General features: G+C 40.6%; 1 protein-coding gene across 1 annotated transcript in view; it reads left to right on the top strand.

Moving 5' to 3' along the window:
• The window catches only part of LOC124595196, a 61536-nt gene extending 38232 nt beyond the window's left edge, over positions 1 to 23304 (top strand). Inside the window, exons 3-4 of the mRNA XM_047133821.1 lie at positions 14029 to 14172; positions 21226 to 23304. Coding sequence (XP_046989777.1) covers positions 14029 to 14172; positions 21226 to 21455 — 374 coding nt within the window. The 3' untranslated portion in view covers positions 21456 to 23304. The remainder of the gene's footprint in view (positions 1 to 14028; positions 14173 to 21225) is intronic.
• Positions 23305 to 25081: the final 1777 nt, after the last annotated feature.

Genomic DNA, 25081 nt, shown 5'->3' with positions numbered 1-25081 from the left:
CTATATGATATGTCAGTATAAACTTAAAAATATCCCTGATGTGAACTGTGTAATGGTGATGGACTTCAATGACGTTCTATTAGGTTTGTGCAGAAGTTCGTAGCGTTTTTGTTTTCCATGTTGGTTCAAATGGCTCTGAGCACTATGCGACTTAACTTCTGAGGTCACCAGTCCCTAGAACTTAAAACTAATTAAACCTAACTAACCTAAGGACATCACACACATCCATGCCCGAGGCAGGATTTGAACCTGCGACCGTAGCGGTGGCGCGGTTCCAGATTGAAGTGCCTAGAACCGCTCGGCCACTTCGGTCGGCGCACTTGACTACTGCCAAGTGAACCTACAGGGATAGAGCAAACAAGGTAACACAAACAAATGACTGGATAGTGAAGAGGTCTTTAGCAGCCCGCCCCTCCCACCACTCTTTTCGTTTGTATATATGCGCATTGTTACCAACGTATTCCAGCCGGCACCTCGTAAGCCGCATTACAAGGGGCGTCACCGTAGAGGAACGCACGAGCAAACGGACGCATCGAGCGTGTTAGCTCTCTGGAGGTAATCTTGGCGGCAAATATGCTCACTGATAAGATAAACCCCTTTTGTTTTCGTCTTGGAGTGCAGGCTGTTGTGCGTCACGGAAAAACGTACTTAACGCTACGAGCTGTTGCTTCTCGAAGGAAGGGAGGACGATTAGAGTTTAACGTCCCGTCGACCACGATAGAAAAGGAAAACAGTCGTGTTACCTTTTTTTATTCAAACAAACCACCCCGGCATTCTCCTTGATTATTTCCGGTATTCGCCTTAATACTTTACAGAAACCAAGAAAAATTTAACTGTGTTTGTTTGGGCGCGGAGCTGAATGACAATTTTCCCGAATGATAGTTGAGTCTTACCACGGCACCAATGAGCCCAGTCAGTGAAGACCAAAAAATTGGCGAATTGGAGTACACACTGATGATTCCGTACAAAGTTAATTATGTATGTATATAGTTCATCAACCCTCGGAATCGAGAAACTCAATGATTTTTGCCTGTTCCCGAATATCGATACTGGCAAAATGTTGGTCTCGGGAATTCCAAGACATCATCAGAATCTCTACAGTACTTCCTCAGACTAGTCCGGACATACAAAAATAATAATAATAAAAAAAAACAGAAGGGTACTTCAGCTTATGTATGTAGCGAGAGAAGATTTCATGAAACGTATTTTATACTTACTAAAACAGGACTACAACTTACATTTTACGTTTGTGTGAAGTAATGTTTGTCTATTATGCTTTTGGAGGATGATAAATGCAATGCCTGTTCAAATGGGGGAAAATTATCTGATATAATTACAACTTCACAATTTCCTGATTTTTTAATTTACTTGTACTACGAAACCTTATTTCTTGCCGAATTTCACGATTCTAGGTCAACGGGAAGTACCCTATAGGTTCTGATGCATGAATTTACGATTATCAAAACATGTGACGTAAATGACCGAATCGTTTGACTCCATTGACTTAGAAGCTTAAAATTTATACACCGCCAAGGGACCATAGACCTTAGTATGAGACATAATTTTGAACTTGATATCTAAAAATGGTTCAAATGGCTCTGAGCACTATGGGACTTAATTTCTGAGGTCATCAGTCCCCTAGAACTTAGAACTACTTAAATCTAACTAACCTAAGGACATCACACACATCCATGCCCGAGGCAGGATTCGAACCTGCAACCGTAGTAGTCGCGCGGTTCCATATTGTAGCGTCTAGAACCACTCGGTCACTCCGGCCGGCAAAACTTGATATCTCTAACCGTTCCTGAGAAAACGGGTTTTTTACCGGTCGGACAGGCAGACAGTCAGGCAAACGGACAAGAAAGCGATGCTATTAGGTTTTTTACAAATTCAAGAACGGAATCCTAAAAGGATCGAATATGGGAACTATCCTGTGTAGTTCAAAATTTTTGTGCAGTGGTGGGATTAGCTGGTTGATTTGGGGAGGGGGCCAGACAGCGAGGTCAACTGTCCCATCGGATTAGGGAAGGAAAGAGAAGGAAGTAGGCCGTGTCCTTTAAAGAAACCATCCCAGCATTTTCCCGAAGCGATTTAGGGAAATCACGGAAAATCAGGCGATCCTGGTTTAGGTTTTCCGCGATTTCCCTAAATTGCTTCAGGTAAATGCGGGAATGGTTCCTCTGAAAGCGCACGGTCGCCTTCCTTCCTCATCCTTCCCTAATCCGATGGGACCGATGACGTCCTAGTATGATACCCTCACCCGAATCTACCAACCAACCATAAAACTGAAAGCATTCGTAAACATGCTCTCTGTTGCTGCCGTCCGCCTCTGGAACAAGCTATCCTTCACTCTACCCACAATTCACTGGCCTGTTGCTTTTAAGAAGAGGCTGGAGTACTTCCTTCTGTCGCTTTCCTAATTTTTCCCTCTGTCAGACAATAGAACTAATGGTCCTGTATTCTCCCAGTCACGTTTCTTCCTCATTTCGTTTCTCTATGAGTCAGGCCAGTTTCTTGTCCATTATCTACATTAATTTTGTGTTCTCACGTTAACCTTTCTCTGCCTCTTCCACCCTATTCCCTCATGTCCATTTCTGCTAGAGTACCTTCCAGTAATTTCCTTCTATTGTTGTGCTTACCACGAAGAATTTGAAACGGCGTATTTTTGCCCGCACTGTTGTTATTTCTAAATGAAGTATTCTATAGTAAGTGTAATTTACAACATGCTTATCGTAATATACGTAATGTAAAAGAAGTAGAATGTCTGGTTAGAGGTAATAGAGGCCCTAATGATCTTAAGCTTGCCAAATTAAATAAATCAATAAACACCTGTAAATAAAATTAAAAAAATAATTCAGCATCCGGTTTAGCGTACAAGGCTCACGTAGTAAAACGATGGACACAGCGAACTACATATCTGTGAAGATATGCAGTACGATTACATTTTGGTTATCACCAACGTAGTGGTTCAGTCTCGTAGAAAGCGTTGTCGAATCAGCTGATACAGCTCTGAGGAGATTGGAAGAGGAATAGGATGTTGAATCGATACCAGATGACGCGCAGCTGCATCTGTCGACACCTCCCGAGCAGACAGCTGTTCTGATTTCGCAGCTCCGACGGAACTCTTTTTGGCTTCCATCAAGGGCGCCGCTGCCGTGCGAATTTCGTCACACCGGCGCCAGTGAATGAAGTACGGCACCAAAATAGCTTCGTGGACAAGGCTGCGAATCTGAGCAGGATTGGGGGACGGCGTTGTCTCAAAGAGCAATTTCTAATACAGTGTTTGCTGTTGTGGAGGTTTTGTCACCGACCCGTCATAAAACCTTCTTTAATTTGTACATGTTTTTGTACATACAAGTACGGTTCAGCCAGAAAGCTGCTGTAAAAATTTATTATGCTCCGGCTAGTTTTCACTATTTTGTCATCAACCGGCAGATTTTAAAAGCTTGTAAACCGACCTATGGTATATACCTTTACCTAAATTTCCTGGCAGATTAAAGCTGTGTGCCGGACCGAGACCCGAGGACGGGTCGCGAGTCGTGCTCGGGTAGCTCAGTTCGTAGAGCGCTTGTCCGGAACGCAAAGGTCCCGAGTTCGGGTCTCGGTCCGGCACACAGTTTTAATCTGCCAGGAAGTTTCAAAATCAACGCACACTCCGTTGCAGAGTGAAAATTTCATTCTGGAAACATCCCCCAGGCTGTGGCTAAGCCACGTCTCTGCAATATTCTTTCTTTCAGTAGTCCTAGTCCTGCAAATTTCGCAGGAGAACTTCTGTGAAGTTTGGATGGTAGGGGACGAGGTACTGGCGGAAGTAAAATTAGAAGGACGGGTCGTGAGTCGTGCTTGGGTAGCTCAGTTGGTAGAACACTTGCCCGTGAAAGGCAAAGGTCCCGAGTTCGGGTCTCGGTCCGGCACACAGTTTTAATCTGCCAGGAAGTTTCAAAATCAGCGCATACTCCGCTGCAGAGTGAAAATTTCATTCTATACCTTTACTATTTCCAGTTTTAAATTCTGCCATATTATGACAAAATAGTGGCAACCATTTGCACAGAAAGGCGTTTTATAGCAGATTTTTGGTTGTAGTCAGGCTGTCCCACATGTCTTCACTATAAATTTATCAAGCGGATATTGTTTAGCTACCAGGGGGACACTAACCAACATGATTTACTTTCTTGTAATTTTGTTCATTACGAAGAGTAAGTCTTTTTTAAATACCACCCTACATTTTTGTATTGGGTAATGCACTTCCTCTCCTCAAGACCTGTTGAAACACGTATCACAGTGTATCATTCACGTAAACATGATATTATTAAAAGCTTAACACAAAATTGAGTGTGGGTCACCTGTACTAGAGCACACAACAGGCGCCTACGGTAGCAAACGTACCTCGTCAACTTACTTGTGAGTACAATGTACACCGACGGAGAGCAGATAGAAATGCCACTCACCTGTGGATAATGTAAGCTTGCAGAACAGTACTTGCAGTAATGTTTTCTTATTTAGAATAATGGGACTTTGGTACAGTACTGTATACTTTTAAACGATGTATTGCATATAGTAAAGGCTATCCTTGATTAAAAAATGCATCACCATTACTTTTCTCTTACATTGGTTGAAGGTAGACGTAATGCTGATTAGGCAGATGAACTCTACAGAGGGCGATATCCCGACAAGAACCCACCTTCACGACAGATGACGCTTCAGCAAATGAGAAATTGCAACCCAACGCAAAGCAATCATCGTAGAGCTCGCGCGGACGGAGCTGTCGAAATTACTCTTCTTGTTTCAGCTGCAATGAATGCACACGTGAGCACATGACAGCTTGAACAAGACACTGGCGTTCCTAAACCGACTGTACAACAAATTCTAATATGCCACCAGTTGCGTGCTTGTCATTTATACTCACAACAAAAATTGCATGGGAATGATTGGCTCTGAGCACTATGGGACTTAGAACTACTTAAACCTAACTAACCTAAGAACATGACACACATCCATGCCCGACGCAGGATTCGAACCTGCGACCGTAGCGGTCGCGCGGTTCCAGACTGAAGCGCCTAGAACCGCTCGGCCACTTCGGCCGGCTGGGAATGATTCCCGGAACTGTGTACAATTGTGTCAGCGCTGACAGAAGCAAATCATCGCGAAACAGAACTTCCTCTCGGATGTTCTTTTTGCAGATGAATGTTCCTTCTCTAACAAAAGGCAGAAAGTAAAAAGAACATGCATGACTGGTCCAGCGAAAACTCACGATGGCTTAGACAGGTGAAACATGAACACATTAAATGTTCTGGTGTGAGAAGCTTGGTACTGCAATTGTTTTCACTTGTTTCATTAATGGTAATTAAACGGCAGCGCATATGCCAACTTTCTCACACGATTTCTTCCTCGTCTTCTGGATGAAATGCTGCTAATCATCATTGTGGTAAGTCGCAATTTCTGCAAAGTGTCTTCATAGCGCTGTGCATTGATTGTGGTTCGACACACCAGAAACTAGATGAGCTGAAGGCCCCTGCAGTCGAAGAGGAAGGTCATCATGACCATACCGTAACTTGTGTGAATAGCTTTGGATTTATTTCTCGTGGGAGATGTAGGATGGTTCCACTGCTGGCTTTGCTATTTGCGTGTCGGAATGCTGTCGGACGAAATCATCCTGTTGCAAGTAAGTGGCCCCCGCCCTCCCACGCTGCCTATCGGACGAAGGCTACGCTTTAGCAATTACACTACTGGCCATTAAGATTGCTACACCAAGAAGAAATGCAGATGATAAACGCGTATTCATTGGACAAACATATTATACTAGAACTGACATGTGATTACATTTTCACGCAATTTGGGTGCATAGATGCTGAGAAATCAGTACCCAGAAGGCCGTAATAACGGCCTTGATACGCCTGGGCATTGAGTCAAACAGAGCTTGGATGGCGTGTACAGGTACAGCTGCCCATGCAACTTCAATACGATTCCAGAGTTCATCACGAGTAGTGACCGGCGTATTGTGACGAGCCAGTTGCTCGGCCACCATTGACCAGACGGTTTCAATTGGTGAGAGATCTGGAGAATGTGCTAGCCAGGGCAGCAGTCGAACATTTTCTGTATCCAGAAAGGCCCGTACAGGACCTGCAACATGCGGTCGTGCATTATTCTGCTGAAATGTAGGGTTTCGCAGGGATCGAATGAAGGGTAGAGCCACGGGTCGTAACACATCTGAAATGTAACGTCCACTGTTCAAACTGCCGTCAATGCGAACAAGAGGTGACCGAGACGTGTTACGAATGGCACCCAATACCATCACGCTGGGTGATATTCCAGTATGACGATGACGAATACACGCTTCCAATGTGCGTTCACCGCGATGTCGCCAAACACGGATGCGACCATCACGCTGCTGTAAACAGGACCTGGACTCATCCGAAAAAATGACGTTTTGCCATTCGTGCACCCAGTTTCGTCGTTGAGTACACCATCGCAGGCGCTCCTGTCTGTGATTCAGCGTCAAGGGTAACCGCAGCCATGGTCTCCGAGCTGAAAGTCCATGCTGCTGTAACCGTCGTTGAACTGTTCGTGCAGATGGTTTTTGTCTTGCATACGTCCCCATGTGTTGACTCATGGATCGAGACATGGCTGCACGATCCGTTACAGCCATGCGGATCAGTTGCCTGTCATCTCGACTGCTAGTGATATGAGGCCGTTGGGATCCAGCACGGCGTTCCGTATTACCCTCCTGAACCCACCGATTCCATATTCTGCTAACAGTCATTGGTTCTCGACCAACCCGAGCAACAGTGTCGCGATAAGATAATCCACAATCTCGATAGGCTCCAATCGGACCTTTATCAAAGTCGGAAACGTGATGGTACGCATTTCTCCTACTTACACGGGGCATCACAACAACGTTTCACCAGGCAACGCCGGTCAACTGCTGTTTGTGTATGGGAAATCGGTTGGAAACTTTCCTCATGTCAGCACGTTGTAGATGTCGCCAACCTTGTGTGAATGCTCTGAAAAGCTAATCATTTGCATATCACAGCATATTCTTCCTGTCGGTTAAATTTCGCGTGTGTAGCACGTCATCTTCGTGGTGTAGCAATTTTAATGGCCAACAGTATAGGTTGGGAAACACTACAACATACTCCGTACGGCCCGGATCTTTCCCCGTGTGATTTTCGCACCTTTGGTGACCTGAAGAAAGACGTGCGTGGACACGTCGGTTTCAGTCGGATGAGGAATTGCAAGAATAGGTGCGGTTGTGGATCCGTCTGCGGCCGACCGCGTTCCAAGAAACAGGAACTGATCGTCTCGTTTCCCAGTGGGACGAATGTCAAACGCATGTGGTGAATACTTCTGAACGGAATAATTCGATGGTATAGTTGTAGCGAGTGCTCGGTTCTAGTTTGTCTGCCCCCTGCAACACGGGATACAAACGGTGGGCATAAAAAGATCCTAACCGGCAAGGACCAGAGACGACTACCTGTGAATGACAATCGACTTGAGAGCTGACAGAATTGCTGCTGTCAGTTAATACTCGTTCATCTCAGTCAGGGTCCGAGCGAACGATGCAAAGAGAACTGCGTACAATGAGCATTTAGAGTCGATTATCCCACAAAAATTCTTGTCGACAGAGTTACATAATACTGCTGGAAAAATATATACCTGAACAAGCCTCTTCATCTCACAGTGACAATTCATTTTGCAATAAGTTTCCATATGAGATCCCAGTAAGTTCATTCAGTAAGCCAATAGCTAAACCCAGTTAACCCACTGTTTGTCACAAAGAGAAAAATAAGTGTAGAAACATCGCTTTGCAATGATATACATATTCACCCAGTAGTCTTAGTTTTTAATGTTGTTAATGCTGACAGAGCTGCATCAGTGAACTGTGTGAACAGCTCTGAGATCAACTCACTGAGCTGTCCAATTGTCCAAAGCAGTGACAAAATGCCCTGCAGGAGGTTTAACACTGGCTGCACATGTAGAACACCCAGAAAAGCAACAGAAAATGGTCAACAGAATGAGGCCACTGAACCCGACAGGATACCCGTTCAGTTCTGAACAGTGTATGCGAAACAACTTTCCCGTCTTCTAGCATCACTGTTCCGTGGGCCTCTAGAGGAGCGAAGCATTCCTAATGATTGGATAAAAAGCCCAGGTCATTCCCGTTTTCAGAAGGGTTGTGGAACGGACACGCAAACTATAGACCTATATCTGTGCAGTCGGTCTGTTGTGCAATTTTCTAACATGTTTCATGTTCGCACGTTACGACATTTCTGGAGACCGCAAAATCTCCTCTGTAGGAACCAACATATGTTACAAAAACAAGGATCGTGTGAAACCCTGTTCGCTCAGTTCTTCCACGAGACCAAATAGCAGTAGATAGCAGGCGCCCAGTAAGATGCAGTGTTCCTTGATTTCCGAACTGTTTTTGATACAGTTCCACACTGCCACCTAATGAAAAAAAACGAGCGTATGGAATATCAGACCAACTGTGTGATTTGACTAAAGAGTTTCTAGCAAACAGAATACAGCATGTCATTCTGAGTGGAAAGAAGTCTTCAGATGTAAACTAGCATCGGGTATGCCCCAGGGGACTGTTATAGGACTATTAATTTTCACAGTATACCAGGTGGTTATAATTAAACTTTCCCTATTTAAAACGTTATAACACGGAAACTAATTACCGTACGAGTACCAAACGTGGCAGAATCAATTAAACTGAAACATTTTTAATGTGCTGCTACGGTACATCATACCATTACATACCAGTACCATTTATGCTACAAAAGGCCTCAACATGGCGCCCATCAGTGTCCAGAAGAGTCTGAAAGCTCAGGAATGCATTCTGCACAGCAGAACGAAGCATGTCTGTAGGTATGCTGGCTACCTCTCTTGATATGCTGCTCTTCGTATCAGCACATGTGTGAATGTACCACTGTTAGACCCTGTCCTTCAAGCATCCCCAAGAGCCAGAAATCACAGAGAGTGAGATCAGGTGATCGTGCTGGCCAAGCATTTGGAAACAATCGGCTGATACTTTGATGGTTTCCAAATATGTTTCAGAGAAGCAGGTGAATTTCACGAGCGATGTTCGGTGGGGCTCCATCTTGCATGAAAACTGTTGAGTCCAATGTGTCTTTCTCCTGTAGGGTGGGTATGACGTGCTAGCAAAGCATATCACAGTGATGCTGGTCTGTCACATTGTACGTCTTTGGTCCTTGAGCATCAGCCTGTTCAAAAAAAAGTGGGCCAATGATGCACATAGCCATGAAGCCACACCATATGGTGACCACCATACAGAGGAACTTCATGCACAGTGACTGGAGGTGAAGATCCCCACTCTCGGCAATTCTGTGTATTCAGCTCACCCGTCAGTGAAAATGAGCCTCGTCTGTCCATGGATGGTCCAGGACCAGCCCCCGGCAACTTCAATCCTAGCGAGAAGGTGGAGAGCGAAGTCAACATGTCGTTGTGCATCCTGTGATGCAAACTGCTGTATGGTATCATGACGTACGGATACCATTTGAGAATGGTTTGAAGCATCTCCCGTACAGTGGACCATGGGATATTCAACTGTCATGACATAGCATGCGCGCTGTCTGACGATCGGGAATTGTGTGCAGTATTGTCTGCCATAGCAACAGCGATTTCATCAACCACCTGTGATGCAACCAGTTGTCGGCCACTTCCTGGAGCAGCACCCAGTTCTCCTTTTGATTCGAACTACTTCATCATGCTCTGCACAGCAGGTGGAGGAAGATGACCCTTCCGTTATCCTTTCAGACAGCAATATTCTCGAAGTGCAGCTGCAGCATTACTGTTATTTTGATAATAGAGCTTCACCAATAATTCCCTGCTCCTTTTGCCCGAGCTCATGTTAACACGTCGACAAGTGCACTGCCACTGGTCGGGTGTGTGAGGCTATGAATCAGGATGGCTGATCAGGCTTCTGGTGGCCATAGATGGAACTGGATGGCGGCGCTGTGACGCATGGAAATCATGCACCCCATACTCTGGACATTAATGCTGCCAAGTTTGGTACTCGTACAGTAATTAGTTTCCGTGTTATAGCATGTTAAATAGGGAAAATTTAATTATAATCAGCCTGTATATAAATCTGGTCAGTGTGTGGGAGTTGACCCTCAACATAAACAAATGTAGCATATGATAAAACATAGACAGAAAGATCCTTTATTCTACGATAAAGAAATTGCAGAATAATCACTGAAAGCATTTACTTCCACAAAACATCTAGAAGCATGCATAAAGAGCAATCTGAAGTGGAAGAACCGCGTAAAATTAATCAGGAATAAGACAAATGCCAGATTGAGATTCATTGGAAGAATCCTCAGTAAATGTAGTCCATCAACAAACAAATCAGCGTATAAAAACATTTGTGTGACCAATACTTGAATACTGATCGTCAGTATGGGATCGGTAGCAGAAAGGATTCACTGAGAAATGAGAGAAGATCCAAAGAGCAGCAGCATGTTTTGTTACAGGTTCATTTAGTAACTGCAAAAGTGTCATGGACATGCTCAGCCAACTCCAATTGCAGATGGTGCAAGAGAGGCGTTCTGCATCAAGGTACGATCTGTTGTTACAGTTCTGAGAGGTTTGTTCCTAGAAGAGTCAACCAATGTATCGCTTCCTCTTACATGTATGTGGTGAACAGACCATCAAAGCAAAGTTAGACATTCCAGCTCATACTGAGGCTTACCAGCAATCGTTCTTCCCGCGAACCATACACGGCAGGAACAGTAAAAGGAGAAAGTAACACTGGTCCCAAAGTACCCTCTGCCACACCCCATGAGGTGGCATGCGGAATATAAACATAGATTTCAATGTAGAACACTAGCAGCAGTGTCCTTCAATCCTCCCGTTGCACTGCTGGAGAAGAAACAGGAACCTACTGTAACCTTCGTAAGCTATTAAATTTCAGTGTCCTTACCTTACATTTGCAATTGTAACGTCTGTTGGAATTGAGTGAGGATTCTTTAGTTTGGCCATCTCTAACTTCCTCTATTTTTAATGCATTTCTGTAAAAGAATTACCCACTTTGAAAAGTGGAGCACTTGTAAAGATTCTCCCCTGTTTGAAGCTAATTTTATTTTGTGCACACGTTCCTTCCTTGTAATGCATTATAACTATACTCATGTGAACATCATCATCTGAGTGGTATTCTGGAGAGTGCTTCCTGCTTCAAGCACACACCTTATAAACTTCTAAAGGTATGTGGAAGTGCATCTGTGCCCACTGTAGCTGATCTAATCTTGTCTTTGCAGCCTCTGCCAGGGCGATACCTAGGAAGCTGTAGCTTATTCCTAGATTCCTCGCTAAATACTAGTTTATGAAATTTTGTAAGTAGTAAACTCTGTATCTTGTGGATGGCTTCAATATTTGCGTGGGAGGGACATTATATCAAATGTCCATAATTGCCATTAGTGTCAATACAGTCAAGAGCTGCAAAACAGTAATATTTTTGTTCTTTTTATGAGGTATTGCGTTTATATGCATTAAAACTATGCACCAATGTGTGTATGTATGTGTGTGTGTGTGTGTGTGTGTGTGTGTGTATGAGAGAGAGAGAGAGAGAGAGAGAGAGAGTAGGATACCTTCCATATGACTTAATGTGACCTGCAATGCTGACGAGATTTTGGCAGTGTTAATTCTTTAAACATGGTATAAATTAGTTAATGTCAACTGAAACTGTGAGACAAGCTGAGAGTGATTTTTAAGTGATTTGTTACACTCATCTATGCAGATGCTGTACTTATCCTTATATTATTCTGCATCTTTTCCCTCTACAAGTCAGTGTGACGTGATTTGTATCTAAAAAAATTTTGTCAACTTCAGTAGCAGCTATGACTACAACTACTTAGCGTTGTGAGACAAGCTGAGAGTGATTTTTAAGTGATTTGTTACACTCATCTATGCAGATGCTGTACTTATCCTTATATTATTCTGCATCTTGTCCATCTACAGGTCAGTGTGACGTGATTTGTATCTAAAAAAAAATTGTCAGCTTCAGTAGCAGCTATGACTACAACTACTTAGCTCTGTGCTTTTAAGTAGGATAAGTTGTAGGAAACTTAATTTATGCCATTCATTTGTGTACCAGCTTTAAAATGTAAAATTTAATATGACTTGTGAGAAATTTCCAACTGTCTAAGTACAGTTTTCCTCCTGTTCAGAAAGTTGAGGTTTTATTATTAGCCGTTCCACAGTCAAGCTTTCAGTTATTCATACATCATGTTGCTGTGATGAGAGAGAATCCTAAGTGATGTGGAATGAGTCAGGATATGCAATATCATGCAGATGGAGGAATTATAAACTGCTCCTACTAGCCATTCAGAGAGCTACATTCATTAACAGAGTATGTTACATACCAAGGCTATCAATACTCTGTCTACATTTTAAAAGCGTCAGATTGATAATATAAATAATTAGCATTCAAATTACTATACTGGGAAAAAACTGCTGGCTTTCCTGTCACACAGGTGAGTTGCCTTTCATTTGTTGTTACTTACTTGACAATTATGACAGTACACTGAATTCTGTTGAAGAATAAAATTAAAGTATGCTAAACGAATAGACTTATTTCTTACCACAGTACTTGCAGACTTTTTCAAACCCAGAATCAAAATAATCATATAATTTATAAGAGTATCTACAAAGATACTTTACAAGTTTAGTTTCACATTTCTATACGTTTACAGTTTCCCGGCTCATGTGTATGAGCAACATACCAAATATCAGACTACGAAGAACTCAAAATTTTATAAAGGGGTGACCATTTCACACATTACCAGAGTAAAAATGAAGAATCATTAAATGTCTGAAAGATTTTTCATTATCAACTCATAGTAATATTTTTCATTCCAATGCCGAAAGAGCCAAAATAATTTTCCCCTTGTGGCAGTTCTGGGTCAATATGCAAAGGTCACTATAATAAAAATAAATTGAAAATTGTGACAACACATTAATATTGCAAAATGTAAACTTTCGCGGTCAGAATTGTCACGATTAGTAAAATATTCCGGGCTATTATGCCGTAGTCGAGGGGATTTCACTTTAAAACCCGATGTTTAAACGCCATCTGTGGAGGACATTTTCAAGGGGGATCGTAGCACTGTTGAATGTCATCAGATTCACACCCTGGCTCACTGCTGACTACAACAAATTTCACTTCCGCGCATTGGCGTGACGTCAAAAGTTTTGAATACGCGAGCGCAACTGGGCCACTGCGCATGAAATTTGGATTCCGGTGCTGAACATGGGTACCAGTTTTCCACCATGGAATGATAGCAACAGCGGACGACGGCAGTCGACACGGCCAGTTGCACTCACGTATTCAAAACATGTGACGTCACGCCACTGCGCGGAAGCTCGTGGAAACTGATTTTTGCTGTAGTCAGTAGCGAGGCTATGTGTAAATCGGACATTCAACAGAGCTACGATCCCTCTTGAAAATGTCTTCCACAGATGGGGACGAAAGGTCGGGTTTTAAAGTGAAATCCCAACGACCACAGCATAATAACCGAGAATACTTTGTTAATTGTAACACACTAATATCTCTATTCCTCAACTCACCTTCACCTACTGAAATCTGTGTAATTCTCCGTTTCCTGTTATCTCTGCAAACTTCACATCCACTTTCCTCCCTTTCTTTATTAAATTTATAATTATATAGCATGCAGTCAGAGAATTTCTTTGTGCCCTATGTTTTATGTCACATTTGGCCTCATGTTAGCTTTTTCGCTTTCTGTAACATGGGCATCCTCTAACTCAGGATGATGCCACATTGCCAACAACGCTACCCACACACAACCTGTGTGTGGTACAAGCCCAGAACAAGGACAGCCTTCAGTCAGGTTTAGTCAATGGTCAGATACCTCAATATTATGTATTTTCTGCATTTTCTCCTCAGAGTCCTAGAACTGATTAGCATTTGAGCTTGCACTGGCACAGTTTTATTGGCATTGGCTTAACCAAATGAAGCAAGTGAAACAAATGACAATCTTATTGTTTCAGGATATGCATTGCAGTGCTGGTCTTGTTCATCTGATGCAGACCCAGATTGTGCTGACCCTTTTTACCCATCGCATAAGACACTTACTGAATGCAAAGCAAAACATAAAGGGGAAAAGCCCACATGTGAGGCTATTGTTCTTAAAGGTAAGTAAGTATTTTTATGATTGGTACATGAAAATTACCAAACTTCTTTCTGTATTTATGCACTAGTATTAAATATTTGAGGCAAAACGGCTTTACAGAGCTGATAGTACTTGTTGTACTATTGCAGCTGTGCCCATTGCAGTGGCTTAGCAGTATCGATACATCACACATTCATAGAGAGTAAAGCAATTGAACAACACTTTAAACAACAGAAACCAAGGTTATGAAATATCTTTAGGTGTCTGAAACACAATGTTGTGTTACATTTTGGAATATTACTTTAAAAATTTTGTTGCCAAGACTGCGTGTGACAACTTGGGAGCTGCAGACAGGAGGAACCCCTCCACTTCCTTCCGTGCCCCTTCCCTTGTGTTTGTTTCAGGCTCATTGGCCATTTGTTACATCCTCTTCCAAGCACCCGTATCTTCCTTTTTTCTTTCTTCCATTACTAACATTAGTTGTTTTCTTTAATCTCCTCTTGGTCATACTCTTCATCTTCTTCTTCTCCTCCACTTTCGTGGACATCATTTTCAAGCTCACCTTGCCTTATGACATTGCTCCAGTCTCCTTATGTGACCATAAAGTTTAGACTACACTCCTGTATTTCTTCAAGTATGTCTTTTGCTACCCCTTCTATTCCTTTTATTTCTTTAATAGCCTTCCATTATAACATTGATAATCAACTAGTGAATGCTGAAGATTAGATGGGTAGATCACATAACTAATGAGGAGGTATTGAATAGGATTGGGGAGGAGTTTGTGGCACAACTTGACTAGAAGAAGGGATCGCTTGGTAGGACATGTTCTGAGGCATCAAGGGATCACCAATTTAGTATTGGAGGGCAGTGTGGAGGGTAAAAATCGTAGAGGGAGACCAAGAGATGAATATACTAAGCAGATTCAGATGGATGTAGGCTACAGTACGTACTGGGAGATGAAGAAGCTTTCACAGGATAGAATAGCATGGAGAGCTGCATCAAACCAGTCTCAGGACTGAAGACCACAACATCAACAATCAGCTAGTTCTCCTCATGCACACATTTTCCAAGACTGATAATCTTTGTTGATTTCTTTGGATCATTGTCCATATTTATGCTCCACAAAGTAATATACTTGCCTGCCTGGTTATCCGAGTGGTCTAACGCACAGCTTTCCGGAGTGGGAAGGAATGCCTGGTCCCCGGAATGAATCCACCTGGCGGACTTGTGTCGAGGTCCAGTGAGCCGGCCAGCCTGTGGATGGTTTTTAGGTGGTTCTCCATCTGTCTTGGCGAATGCAGGCTGGTTCCCCTAATTCCACGTCAGCTACACTATGTCAGTGATCGCTGCGCAAACAAGTTCTTCACATACGTGTACACCACCATTACTCCACCATGCAATCATACGGGTTACACTTGTCTGCTGTGAGACATTCCCTGGGGGACGGGAGGGGGGGGGGAGGGGGAGCACTGGGGGCCGAACCGCACAATAACCCTGAAAGAGTGGTTCAGTGTGGGGCGGCAGAGGGGTGAAATGGACTGTGGTAGTCGTCGAGGGGTTGTGGACCACTGTGGCTGGCAGGGATGGAGCCTCTCCATCGTTTCTAGGCCCCCAGTTAACATACAATACAATACAAATAATATACTTTGAGTAATTCTCCCATACATTTTTTCTTTGACATCTTTGTAATTGTTCATACTATAACTGGGCATTCTTTTTAATTATACACAATCCAGTCACTTTAATGTGACCCACTGCCTATGTTTGACATCAGCGAGCAATAACCACTCACAGATGGCAGGTGGTAGCAGTATCAGTGGAAGGTATATAAAGTGTGTCTTGGGAGGATGTGGTAGATAGTGTACTCATTGTCATAGTGTGGAAACAGGGAGATGTTTCTGACATTCAAAAGGACTTGATCTTTGGCTTTTGGAAGATTTCAAAATGGCTAACTTTGTAAACTGCTCACATGCCACTGTAGTTAAAGTATACTGTGCATGGAAAAATGGTGCTACTCAAAACTGGCACCAAGGCAAGTGGTGCATCTCAGGATGACAGCAGTGAATGATGGCTGCACATGTGTGTAGGAGCAAACACATGTGCCACCATTGAGCAACTGACAACCCAGATCAGCCAAGGTTCTGTATCTGTTAAAGGTAACAACCTGAAGTTATTAAGACCATATTTACAAAACCGTAAGCAAGCCGCCTGTGGTGGGAAAGAAATGTCCAGTATAGAACAAGTTGAGGTAGGTGTTCCGCAGGGATCCGTGCTGGGCCCTTTCCTTTTCCTAATAATGATAAATGACCTGCCATCATTTATTAAATCCAGAACAGTACTCTATGCTGATGATACAACGTTTCTGAACAGCAGTTATGATCTTAATAGCCGTAAAACATGTGTTACAGAGACAATTGAGCAAGCTTCACTCTGGCTTGAAGCAAATGGGTTCTTGGTTAATGAAAGCAAAACCCAGCAGATGGTATTTAGTTTAAAAGACAAGTTTCCATCAGATGATCCTAGTTGTGTTAAATTTTTGGGAGTATATGTGGATGATAAACTTTCTTGGAAGGCGGTTAATGCACTGTGTACCTAAAAATTATGTTAGAGTATCTTACTACTCATTTTTCCAAAGCATCATATCCTATGGTATTATTTTATGAGGAAACTCCACTTGTGTGCATGATATACTAATGCTGCAAAAGAAAGCTATTAGGATAATTACAGGCCTACCATACAATGCTCATTGTAAACCTTTGTTTACTCAACAAAAAATCATGACAGTAATAAACCTATATATTTATTACGTTTTAATCTACACAAAAAAGAACTTACCTAAAGTAAAACGCAGGGCAAATATACATTGTTACAACACTAGGACAAACAGCTGTATCTATATGCCCTACCACAGACAGTCAAAATCAGTTAACAGTTATGAACTTATGGTCCAAAAATTATTTAACAAACTTCCACAAGCTATACAAAATTTACCAGAGCAACAATACAAACAAAAACTTTATGACTGGTTAGTTGTAAACCCATTATACAATATAAAGGATTTCATGATCTGTGATATTAAACTGTAACATTATTAACAATTCTGTTCTTTTATAGCATGTACTTTATTGTATTATGTGTATGACTTTTTCTATTGCTATAATGGCTTAAGGACAATAAAATTATTATTATTGTTATTATTATCATCTGGCCCTCCACGGCAGACACCTGGTTCATGTATCCATGCTGACTGCTCTCCATTGACGATGGAGGCTGGAATTTACATGCCAATACAGCAACTAGAGGTTGCCTGAGTGGCAACAGGTGGCCTTTTCAGATGAATCACATTTCATGTTCCACCAGACAGAGGGGCATTGGATCACTGTGAGGGTCCAGGCCGGAGGAAGGAATGTTATGGCCTATGGAATGTTACCCTGGGTGATACCATCATTCTGGAAGGCATAGTGACTCAACACAAGTATGCATCTATACTTGGGGTCCATGTCCCCCCCCCCCCCCCCCCCCCTATTTGCAGTTTTTTTTCCTCAGCATGATGGCATCTACGTAGAGGACAATGCAATGTGTCACAGAGCTCACAGTGTATGGGCACGGTTTGAAGAGCTCCAGGATGAATTTACTGTACTCCTTTGACCTTCAAAGTCACCGGATTTAAATCCAATTGAGAATCTGTGGAATAGTCTCAATCGGGCTGTTCATGCCATGCATCCTCAACTCTGAAACCTAGTGCACCTGGCCACAGCACTGGAGTTGGGATGGTTCCAAATCACTGTTGATACCTTCCAGAATGTCACTGACTCTCTTCCTGCATGTCTCCACTGCAAAGGGTGGTTATTCAGGCTTCTCACAAGTGGTCACATTAACGTGACTGGACCATGTAGCTAATCTCGCATGAAGCTGAAATTTCTTTCGAGTTAAGTACTAAATCTTTATATTCCCCCAAAAAACTGATAGTTCCTTCATGTACTTCATTATCCCTGTTGCCCTACTGTCTAATATTCTGTGATACTGAAATTCACTTTGAGTCCCACCTTGTGTTTTGCAATCCAATATTGTGGCACAGTACTCAAAGACTTGTTCAACACAGCATTCATTAATCAGAAGAGCCTGGGACTTAACTCTGTTTTTTTGTATATATAGTCACTCTGCCTTTCCTCTTACTAATTCTACAGTAGTTTGATATTAAGTTGTATCCAGTAAGATATCTCTACTTGATTTCCACCGAAAATCAATGTAATGGAAGCACAATGTATCTGTTGACATTCTATCTGCCCTTTCCTTTGTGTGTGGAAATGAGAAGTTTATCATTTTTTTAATGAGGCCTTTGGTGCTTTTACAGAGGACAATAAATGAATGTTCTCTAAGATCCATGGCTTTGTCCAAACTACAGTATTTACATTTTTGACTAACTGCTTGTATTGTAACTGTCTTTCACAAAAATTTACCAAGAAAAGGACTTGTTGTTCCTAATAATTAGTTGTGCATGTAGCTTCTTACCAGGAGGATTCAGATGCTTCATCTTACTTCCATACGTTGACATAAATTTTATATTATTGAAATAAATTTTCTGCTCTGACCACATTTTTCTAACATCCTATACAATTTGCAACAAAGGCATTATCATATGTCTTTTCGAAATCAGTAACAGATAAGTTACACTGTCAATACAATGTAACTGGCCCAGACAGACTAGCTGTCCATTCTGTTCTAGTTTGAAGGAGGACATTGTCTGATAGCATAGCAATGTTGTCAGTCTTCGTATGTGTCTGTCAGTCATTCAATGCCAGAGCCGTACCCTTATTCCTTCCATCATCTATATGCCACCAAGGACTCTCCATCATCAAATTTAAATGTATACATCTATTGTGACAATTCCTCTCTCACCTGTCTCCACTGGACTCGCATTCGGGAGGACGACGGTTCAATCCCGCGTCCGGCCATCCTGATTTAGGTTTTCCGTGATTTCCCTAAATCGCTTCAGGCAAATGCCAGGATGGTGCCTTAGAAAGGGCACGGCCGATTTCCTTCCCCATCCTTCCCTAATCCGAGCTTGTGCTCCGTCTCTAATGACCTCATTGTCGACGGGACGTTAAACAGTAACTCCTCCTCCTCCTCCTCACCTGTCTCACTGACAAGGTGTTGCCAACATATTATCTATTCACAGTGAATCTGCATTGTTTCTCTTCAGTATCTATTTCTTTTTCTTCCTTTGTCTTATGATTTGCACCTACAGCCTTCCAATAACCAAAATTTCATGAACAGCCCTATAATTATCAAATTATATTTTCTTAGAACTTTCTGTATTTACTGGTGGTGTTTAGCAAACCAGTTTTCTTCCAATTCAGTCACATACAATTAAATACATCAACTAGATCCCTGTTGCTTTATCTGAAGCATTTTTGGCTGATCATGGAATGCATCGAGGGGCAGGGGATTTTCATTTTTCATTGCCTTAAATGATTTCTGTGTTCTTCCTTACTTGTGCACTGAACACACTGCTCTGTCATTAACTTACAATATATTATCTTCTACTTTCAAATTTTGTCCTTCTTCTATCAGTAGATTAGAATAATATTTCATTCATTCTTCCATCTGTATCCTTTGGATGTTTCGGTGTGGCCGTGCGGTTCTAAGCGCGTCAGTTTGGAACCGCGTGACCTCTACGGTCGCAGGTTCGAATCCTGCCTCGGGCATGGATGCGTGTGATGTCCTTAGGTTAGTTAGGTTTAAGTAGTTCTAAGGTCTAGGGGACTGATGACCTCAGTAGTTAAGTCCCATAGTGCTCAGAGCCATTTGAACCATTTTTTATGTTTACACAATTTCTGTTTTTGCTCTTTACATTTACAAGATGTATTTTTTGTTCAAGCTATTGCTTTCTTTGTCTTTCAATTTATTCTGGTGTTGAGATTTCAGTTCTCTTGATTCAGCATTGCTAACTATCTGTTGTTATATTCTGTGTGTGTGTGTGTGTGTGTGTGTGTGTGTGTGTCTTGTCTTGTCTTGTCTTCTGTGAGCTCTTCCATCAATAGTTCCCATGTTCTTCTTTTCTCTTTGTGCCAAAAGCCTTAAAACAGTAGTGTGGTTGTCCTTTTTTGTGATTGTACACATATGAGTATTTTTTTTGCATTTACCTGTAATTTATAAGTTAATTTATTTACTAGTTATAGCGTGAGGAAGTGAATGAAGTCCTCTTTCAGTAGTTCCAAATCACACTGTTGTTTATCATTTCTATTTCATCTCCAGAGTACAGCTGAATATCTTTAACATACAATACAAACTAATGACTTAGTTAGGTAGAGCAGAACTAGCACAGTAGTTTATTCCACATTCAATTTATGTTTTATGAATGTTAATATCAAAGGTTGTTGCAATGAGTATCAAGAGTTGTTGGTTGCAGAGTATACAAGCTTTTTAGCTTAGAAAATGTAAAGCTGTCCTCAAGCCAGTGGATGGCCTGAGCACCATAGAGCTCTAAGCTCTACTACACATAATTTTGTTTGAGGTATCCCCCTGATCTTTGAATTGACTTAACCAGCCACTTGTAATGGAACTTACAGTTTATTATGGACACCAAATCATGATGCAACTTGGATTTTGTTTTGATCAATGAGTCACTACTACCAAAGCTGGAAAAGAGTTATAAGCTACAGAAAAAAATTACCAGACCAACTGGCACTTGAGCCCCACACCTTTACATTTGTAGTCTGATACTTATTCATTTAGCTACTGAGTTAAAACGTTTTAGCTTCCAGAATCAAAATACAACTGAAATCTTGGAATGGAAGCCATTCATGTACAGTTTTTCAGTGAACCCAGGTTCTAGAAAACAACCAGAGAAAAATTTGTGTGTCACTCTTGTTTTCAAATGTGGGTAGAAGAAAAGTGCCTTGATGACTTATTTCAAATAAGCTGTTTGATTAATATTATCTGACAGATGAACAGCAACACATTTTTGAAAAATTGGTATTAAGTTGTCTCAGTAATCCATTCTATAGTCAGCAACATTTACCTTATTAAATTATTAAAATGACAATAGTAAAATATTTCTTTTATGTTTCAGTAAACACACTGGAGGTGATTACAATGCGTAACTGTGGCTCAGTTCCTATGAATGGACCGATGAATGTGTCATGTAATGTGCAGCTGCCTCCTCACAGCAGCATTGAACGCTGCCATGTCTGTACAGAGGATGGGTGCAACACAGCTCCAGCTAGAAGGACCACATACTGGGTAGCAGTAGTGTCTGTCATCGTTGCATTTCTAAATGGTTCAATAAAGTCTCACTTCTGAAGTGTGCAATAGCTTTCAGTTGCTCTGGTGCTGTTTATACCATTTCCTCTTAAAGTTACTGCAGGAAGATGATCATTGCAGTGTCCAAAGTACTGTGTTATTCCATGTCTGTGTTTAGCTATCAGACATCAGGAATTTGTAAAATTAATAATCAACAGCTTTAAGTATTGAAAGGAACTGGAGGTACCATAACAAAGAACTACTTTGTGGCAATTTTTGAACTGGTGGCAGATTTATACTCATCCTAGTTATTTTTTTTTTTTTTTTTTTTTTTTTTTTGCATTAATCTCTGTGAATATTACTTGCTCTGATAAATAATAAATACTAAATTTTGAAGAGATAAATATCTGGCAGTAATATCTTATTCATAAAGTTAATGATGAGGTCATCAGGGAAAAAAGTTAGAAATATTGAGCTTATCAACAAGGAGAGTAGTTATCTTGACAACAGTGGCTCGCATAAACACTGAAAGTTAGGGCCCCTTTCAGTGACGATTAGCTTTCTGATGTGGTAAAGGACAAGCGAAAAGAATGCTTGTTGTTACCAAACAATTGACTTTAGGTTACAGTTGAGTTTTTGTTGGTGCTTCCTAATCATTTGCTTTTCTCATACAAAGTGATCCTAGCACAAGCCATCTAACATTTTTTGCTCTTGCCACCTAAACATCCCTTCTTCCCCTTTCTCATGTACTTTTCTGCCATTTGCACCTTGTCTTTGTCAGCTACATTACCTATTCCCCAACTCACATTCCTCTCTTTCCAGATTTTACCCTCTCTTCTTCCTTTTTTATGAGTCATTAACTTTTTATTTTCCATACCTCTTGAGAATATTTCAAATTTATACTTGGAGTATCCTGATTACTCAAGATTCTGTTTGTAGTTCCATCATTTCTCTCATGTGCAATTCCATTTTGTTTGTTGATTTGTATGAGTCCTCTTGTTTATTTTTGGTTTCAAATGAAAATGAAAGTTGTAATACTTATCTAAAATCATAATTTGTACTGGCTCAAACAGTCTTGCCTTCTCCTGTTATGTATCAGAGTTAGTTCAATGCTGTTGTTTCTTTTTCTAAGATATTTCCAGGCAGCGTATATGTTCCTATCTGCTATGCAATGTCTCCACTATATAGTGAGTAGCAGTCTATCCTTTTCATAATATTGTCATTATTCCATGCTAGATTTTCCAGTGTTTAAAAGAATGACCCTTTTGTATGACCAACATGGAAGAGGGAATCAGAAATGAGTGTATCGGTATTGTTCTTACTATTTCTCAAATTATTGTATAATAACTGTACAACTGCTGTCTTATCTACACAATCCTTGATGTGTGTTTTTGCACACATAGTCAAAAATCTAAATATCCAAGTAGATAGAAATTCTTTAAAGGTATTGAATTTACATTGTCTTTTTTGTATATTATGCTATGTGTAATATTAAATATCTATTTGAAAACACAGTTAATGATACAAGACTAAAATAAAAACATCTTCAGGAAATATTTTATTGTGTGCAACTGTACGTGTTCTTGTGAAGTGTTATTTTCTACGATGGTGAAGAAAATATACAATATGTATTTTCATGTTGTTTGATATATGTATAAGTTCAGTTTTGTGATTGCTGTGCCACAAAATCATATCAGTATATGTCAAAGTCTAAAAATTATGTGTGTTGTTATGAAGAAATTATTTATTAGTTGAAGATCAACTCTATGTCTTCTTTGGCTTTATATGTTATTGATTGTCTTTATCACATAGTTCTCATTTTTTTTGTAATTGCTATTAGATCAAATCCAATAATTTAAACAATAAAATAGAAACATTTTGTACAAATTAATACATGTGTCATACCATATACGCATGTGTGTTTTTGTGTCATTAGTACTTTTTTCGTGTCACATACAGTATAATAAACATTCATTCATGCTGTTCTATAGATTCTGTTATCATGAGCACCCCTTGTGGATATGGAATGAGTAGGGATAGATTAAAAATATGAACCAGCTGTTGGACAATTCATTACTAATTATTTATTTGTAGGCTGATATCAACTATTTATGACAGCTATATGTCTCAGTGTAAAATTAAGAGGACTGCTGCTATTTTGGAAAAAAAAGAGCTGCTGATTCCTTAAGTGTATTAAATAGTGGCTGTTATCACATATTGCTAGTTTAATATCTGCAGGGTAACACTGCAATTTATCGTAGAATAACAGTTACTTGCTGCTGAAAGAAAACAAGGGCTGCTGACAAAGACCAACAATATCTGTCATACAGCTGACAGGAGCCACATTTATTTAATTCAGATGAACAGACACTTTGCAGAAGAATAGGCTGATACATTGTGCTATTAATTCTTTTGAGTTTATATAGTACTTCAGTTTCTCACTTTATATCAGATGGAAGATGTAGAAGATCATTGCACCAATCTGACCCCTTGACAATGAGGCTGACTCCATATGGAAATTACTTTTCTGTTTTGTATTATGGATGTGTAATTGAAAACTGAATTGAACAACTGAGTATTACTTTCATTATAACTAACAAATACCATTAAGGCTTAAGTATTCTAGGATGTTTGAGAAGTTCTCTGTAAAAATTTATATCTATTTACTTCACAAAGTATTATTACTGCTCACTTTTGAAGAATGAATACTTTCTTCACTCTAATTGCAGTACTCGAGAAGATGCTTATCTTAAAAAAGTGAGTGAAGTTGTTCAACATAAGCCAACATCCTGAGCTCCAAGCCAGAACAATGAGAAATATTGGTAAATGGAAAAGATGCTGAACCAAGCCTTTTGATTTGTTCCAGTATGTGTTCACTCCCAAGCTATCCAGCTAGACCATGCGAATTTTACACACAGTGTTTCATTTTCTCTATGGCCATTAATGGCTTCTTACGATAATAGCTAGCCATTTTTATATGCTTGAAATTATTTTTGTAGGATTAAGATTCAAACATTTAGCTGTGAAACCATTGCAAGCCCATTTAGCTATTGTTTTATTGAATAATGGCAATATTGAATAAAGATTCTTGATTCATCCAGACTATGTCTAGTGCAGGTTAGTTAGGATTCTTGGTTAGTATGCTTAGATTATCACCAGGCATTTCAGTCTCTGAGTAGTCCACAAATACACTGCAAGTATATTTATGAATCTTAAGAACAGGTGGAGATCCAGTACTAATCCTTGTAAGACTTGGTATTTTCTGTTGACACAGTATACATTTAATTTTGACACTGTGATGCAGTTTATCATTGTTCCCTTCTGCTTTCTGTTATGAAGATAAGATTCCATCCTCAAAAGTGGGATACCATCAACACCACTACATGTTAGTTTCCCTATTATAAGTTTACCATGCAACCAATGAAGGTGGCAGAGCCATCAGTTATGATTCTGTCAAGCTATATTGTTCTTTTATTATCTAAATATAATTTCTCACATTTTGCTGTCTCTGTTTCAGCACTATGGTTCATAAACCATTTGTTATGGTTTTACATCTAAATCAAGGTAAGAGGGTGTGCAAATATAAATTATCAGCAGATTAGGACCTTCAATCGTAGCTAGGTCTTTACTGAGGAAAATAATCCAAACATGTTCCTAAGTAAATCTCAACTGTTCTTGACCATAAT

The sequence above is a fragment of the Schistocerca americana genome, chromosome 2, assembly GCF_021461395.2.
Source record: "Schistocerca americana isolate TAMUIC-IGC-003095 chromosome 2, iqSchAmer2.1, whole genome shotgun sequence".
In the NCBI taxonomy this organism is placed as follows: Eukaryota; Metazoa; Arthropoda; class Insecta; order Orthoptera; family Acrididae; genus Schistocerca; species Schistocerca americana.
The sequence above is the reverse complement of the archived record's forward strand: the minus strand, read 5'-3'. Positions and strand labels throughout refer to the sequence as shown.